General features: G+C 39.7%; 1 protein-coding gene across 1 annotated transcript; it reads right to left on the minus strand.

Annotated features, from left to right (window-relative positions):
• Positions 1-1,964: 1,964 nt before the first annotated feature.
• On the minus strand, positions 1,965-4,672 carry cep20 (centrosomal protein 20). The gene is made up of 4 exons (XM_061273698.1): positions 4,558-4,672; positions 3,892-4,089; positions 3,021-3,105; positions 1,965-2,756 (listed from the first exon to the last, which is right to left on the minus strand). The coding sequence occupies exons 1-4, from the start codon at positions 4,583-4,585 to the stop codon at positions 2,645-2,647; spliced, it is 423 nt and encodes a 140-aa protein (XP_061129682.1). The 5' UTR covers positions 4,586-4,672; the 3' UTR covers positions 1,965-2,644.
• Positions 4,673-5,251: the final 579 nt, after the last annotated feature.

A 5,251-nucleotide genomic window follows, 5' to 3' on the forward strand; every position in this document is an offset into this window, starting at 1 on the left:
GAGGCAGCGGCAATTCTTTTGAATGTGGAAGATGGGTCGAGCTCCGAGGAATAGGGAGGGATGACCAAGGAGACGATGGGGCAGGGCGGCGGAGGTGGAGGCAAATAAAGCAGGAGATACACTAAACAGGAGTTGCAGTGTGTGCCATATAAGGAGAGAGGTTCTGTTTGGAATCTCAGCAGCTTTCTGTGTTACTTTTAAAGTGTAGCACACACAAACACCACAAGCCCTAGTGACTAAATATGGTCCAGTAACATTTGTGTTGCATTGGAAATGGTATTATTATATTGATGGGACTAATGTCCAAAGGGTTTTAATTTTTTTTTAGTCTTACGTCGGAGGATGTTATTTTCTCCTGGTTCCAGATTTGCATTCACCTAATAAGGGTGTGTTTTTTTATGCAGGGATATAAGTGCTATGAGCTTTGGCTTGGCTCTGTGAAGGTTGGGAAACACTGTTCCTCATTACCTCCAATCTCAATGTCATTCATAACTGCAGCTTTCTAGCAAGCCTTTCAACTAATATGTTGATCTCCTTCATCTGAACTACTCACAGCAACAAGATGTCTAATCGAGTCCACAGTCGAGTCTTTCATATCAGAAGCGCCACGCGAACAAGACATGCAGTCCATATGATTCCTACACATGTTCAAGTATCCCCAACTGGGAACTTCTCTCTGGTCACACGAAAATAACACAACCACTCACAGCTCACCAGTTTTCTGAAACTGAGCCGAGATTGGTTTTGACCTGAGAACTGGCAACTGTCATTTTAAGTTGACAGCAAGTGGCAAAATGGCCGCCCCAAATGATGGATAAAAACAGTAGGGGGGGATACACACAACATATTATTATCGAGAAATTTCCGTGGTTGACTTCTCCTTTAAAGCTTTTAAAATAATGGAGGTAGAAGACAGTGGTCAGCTCATAGGTCAAGCATCAGATCCCTCAAAGAAGAACATCGAGGTGCAAAGAGCATAAATAGGTGCTCGATTTTGACCTCCTAGTTCTAATTCACATTAACTAAGCATTTTTCTGCTCGCCTCAGGCCCTTGAGAGTAGAACGTGAATTTTTTTCTCAAACTCTGGCTGCCTCCCACATTGCAAAAACAGGCATGATAAGTTAATTGAAGACTCCATAGGACAAATCTAATTTCTTGAACTAACGGTATAGAAAACAGATAGGGTGGTAATGAACAGACATCTCTTTTCTTTTTCCTTACCACCACAACCATAAATGGCCATCTACTAAATATATTTGTGAATATGTCTGACCCTCGTGGAATTCATTCGAGCCCAAGGGCAAACATGAACATACAGTTTTATAGTCAAAGAAAACTACATTTATTATTTATACAACTGTCTCTTCCACACAACCGTTTTATAGTGTGGAGGAGCAGCACTATCAATCATAGGGCTGACTGCCAACTGACCAACAACTGTTCAGCTTCCGCCACATATATAGCCATTTACAAGAGAGCACGCATATCAACTCCCAAGGCGACTCTGCCACTTCAAATAAGGTTTGCTCCAAAGCAACTTGAGTCCAGAATAGAAGCTTGCTCTACCTCTACATTGATGTAGCCTAGGGGGAGAAAACATGTTCCTCTGGGTGTTTGTCATGTAAAGTATCATGCTTTGCAATCCATTGTGGTTATTATTATTTATTTTTTTATTGAACTTCTTGCACACCTCATTTGGATTGAGGGTGAGAAAGTAGTCTGTATATCACATGGTTACTTACCACAGGAAGGTTCAGATGATTTAATAATTTTCCAAAGGGATTATGAGAGGGAGTCACAGCTGGCACTTCCCAGTAAGAATGTGTCGGCTGTCTCTATACATGCCCCATAATTGACTGAGTCCATGGTGTAGTCTACCCTTTGACCCCAATGTTAGCTGGCACAGATGTCATGAAAAGGATAGAAAATGGAGGCGGCGGGGGTAAATCGCAAGAAGGTAATCTTTAAAGAGCAGAGGTTGGTTATTTAATGATTACATCATTTGAACAGCAGGCACCAACTTTAAATGCACAAACACAGAAACAAACTTGTTAAACCAACAAAATGTTATAGGGATTACAAGGCAAATAAATTAGCAACCTGTTTGTTGCCGTGGGTGCTCAAACTAATTAAAACTTTTTTAGGTTAAAATATGATAAAGCAAGTTGGTTGCTCTGGTGTTTGCTCTTGTAAAGCTCCTCATTTGCATTGAATGTCAGAATTAAAAAGACTAGACTCCATTTACTTCTGTCATCCATTGTCAGAGTGAAAAGTAAAGGTGACATGAAATTATTTTATTAGGCGATTTGAAATTTAAAGTCTTCCCACACTTGGAATGAAAGTCTGCTGAATTCCTGAGCATGATTATACAGAATGTCAACGTTATGTTAACCGTGCTTTAGTCTTAGCTTGAGTATTAGTGCCACCGTGTGGTTGTTTTCAATAATAACAGCGTTGCTCTGAATGGTTGAAAAACATTTATAAATACAATAACGACTAAAATTACAAAACAATGGAGCAGCTGACTAAAGGAATAAAATATGAATCTGCAATTACAAACTGCTCACCAGCACAATTTGTGAGGTCTCTGGGGCTTGAATGTAGTCAGTCACATGTTTGGTCTACTGTGCATTGCTTCTTGTGCTAGCTGTCAGGTCTGTGTCCCGTGTTGCTTCCAGAGTTGCCCCTGATATATACCTTCTTTCCATCATCACTGCTATTCAGGAAGTGCGACACCAAACCATACAGAAGAGGCCTGGAAAGTCAAGACATCTCTGTATTGGTTATTCTAAGAAAAAGATGCGGACGTTTGGTGACAAAACCAAACATCAATAAAGAAAATATGGCAATAAAACAATCCCTTTTCTAAGCCTGGAAGTTAAAACAAAGACGTGGTTGTGCAATCTTTGTGTGTGTGAAAACAAAATGATGGGAAAGAGTCAGAGGTCTCTCCAACAAATGACTACAGCTCCCAAAGATCCATACTGGCAGTTTTTTGTGTCCTGGCAAACTCACTTACACCGATTTGGCGCTCATATCCTCGGCAACTCTTAGCTCGCTCGCCACGAACTCTCTGTCCAGGGGAACTTGGGGTTGGCCTGACTCTGCGATAACAAACAGAGCAGAATTTAGAAATACTCTCTCGCTCTTCTCAACAATAGAGATTGGTCATGTTTCAAAACATTGCAGCTGTAATCTGAAGTAAAAGCCTCGTCAAGTTTTGTTCCACTCTACTTCCTACTTGGCTTTGCATGTTGACCACAGTGCAGCGAATCCAGTAGGTTTCATCAAAATCTTCTTGAGCAAAACAAGTCAATTGTGACACGTAATATCAGTCAGGCTGAGGGAAGGGTTGTGAAGTTTGTGTTCCTAGAACAGATCTTATCTCACTACTCATCTGGTAATAGTCAGCTAATCATTAGCTGACTAGTAATACATTGAAAACGGCCGATCGAAACAGTGTTCATATTTCTGCAGTATTCTACAATTGTCATTTACTTGACTAAGATGATGGCATTACATGCGAAGAGTGAGTGAGTGAGTGAGTGAGTGACTGACTGAGTGAGTGAGTGAGTGACAAATGATTCGTGGCAAACATGCTGTTTTGAGCCAGCCTATCGACCAAAAGCTTCTGACCTGTAAACATTCTCTAATCTTACAATACACACTAGGTAGGTCGAGTGATTTATTTTTTTTGGGTGAAATGCGCTATACAAATACGTTTTCAAAAAAAATGTCCATTGTAGTGTGGGCCTATAAGTAAATGTAGAAGACTTTTGTACTTTTTGAACAAAGCCACTTTGACCTTGGCATGAGTTAAGTCTATAGTAGTATTTTATTTTTTAAGTACTGTGTGTTACTGTGTTAAGTGTAGATGGGATGAGGTTTACCTGCTATCAGGACCGATGCCGCGTGTCGGTACTTGTTGAACTCCAAGTACTCACGGATGAGTTCATTGATGAGCAGGTTCTCGTGGGACAACGGCGGACGCTGTTCGCGTTGGTCATCGAGGGCATCGAACACTTCTGCTCGGATGCGAGCCTTCAGTTGGCCCAGCACTCCACGTCGCTCCAGCGTTTCTCTTACGACTAGAATGTGTGAGATTGAACGGAATATTAACATCGTTTTGAACTGGGATTCCTGGGACTTGAATTGGGAAAATGTGGTCAACAATGACTTTGATCAATATTGTCTCCTGAAAAACAGAGATTGAAAACAACAACAACAACAACAACAAAACGTGACGAGTCAGGATAAACACAACTAACAGTGTAATGAATCTCTCTCACCAAACAATTTCCTTATTTTTCTGTATTGCCCCAATTACTATAAATATGCTGCCTTGAAATACGTTTCAGTAATAGAAGCACATTTATGTTTGAAAACTGCCGAGTTTCTGAAACCATACGTAGCTAGCAGGCTGGCATATTCGACGTCATTTAAACACTTAAGTACAATAACACTAAGATGAATTATGAACAGTTGCTCCACGTAAGGGGCACCGCCAAAAAAATAGCTAGTTTTTAAGCAAACAAAGTACAACAGGGAGGACATACCGCATTTGAGTTCAGTTTTTGTCGCCATTGCAACAAGTGTAAACAAACCGGCGACTCTTCTTCGTGCGTCTAAAATGAGATTGGCTCGGCCTTTTTTGTCTCCTAGCGACCGTTCTAGCGTAGTGCTGCTATGAGAGAAACTCATTACTGGCAGACTCGGGTAAAAGGGGTTCTGATAAAATAAAATACTGACTTAATTCATTGTTTGAATAAATATAAATAAAAAATAAAATAAAATAGATAAATAAAGTTTGTATTACAAAGTAAATAAAGCGCAAATTGTATTTCAGTTTTGTTAGCTCAACACAATGAAGAATGTTTGGATAGTAATGTTATTCTAACTGCTATCTTAAAGGTTACCCTCAGTTTTAATCACGCTTGTTATTTTTTTTAGGGTTAGGGTTTTTCAGGGTCCCTCATCTTCAACTTATAATACTATGCCTAATATGTAACAAGGTCTCATTCCGTCAATAGAAATTTCAAACGTGGATCTCTATTTATGCTGTCATTATTCGTGGAGGTAAAAACGGTACTGTATATCTGTACTAAATTAGCACTACATATTTCCACAGTAATGCTTAAAAGCCTCAGGCAAATATATTTCATTTTAGTTATTTCATATTTCCTTTTTGATTCATCGTTGTTTTTCAAAAAGTCATTGACAGTATATATTAAGGCTAACACACGCATACTG

This window comes from Syngnathus typhle, linkage group LG3 (genome assembly GCF_033458585.1).
Source record: "Syngnathus typhle isolate RoL2023-S1 ecotype Sweden linkage group LG3, RoL_Styp_1.0, whole genome shotgun sequence".
NCBI lineage: Eukaryota > Metazoa > Chordata > Actinopteri > Syngnathiformes > Syngnathidae > Syngnathus > Syngnathus typhle.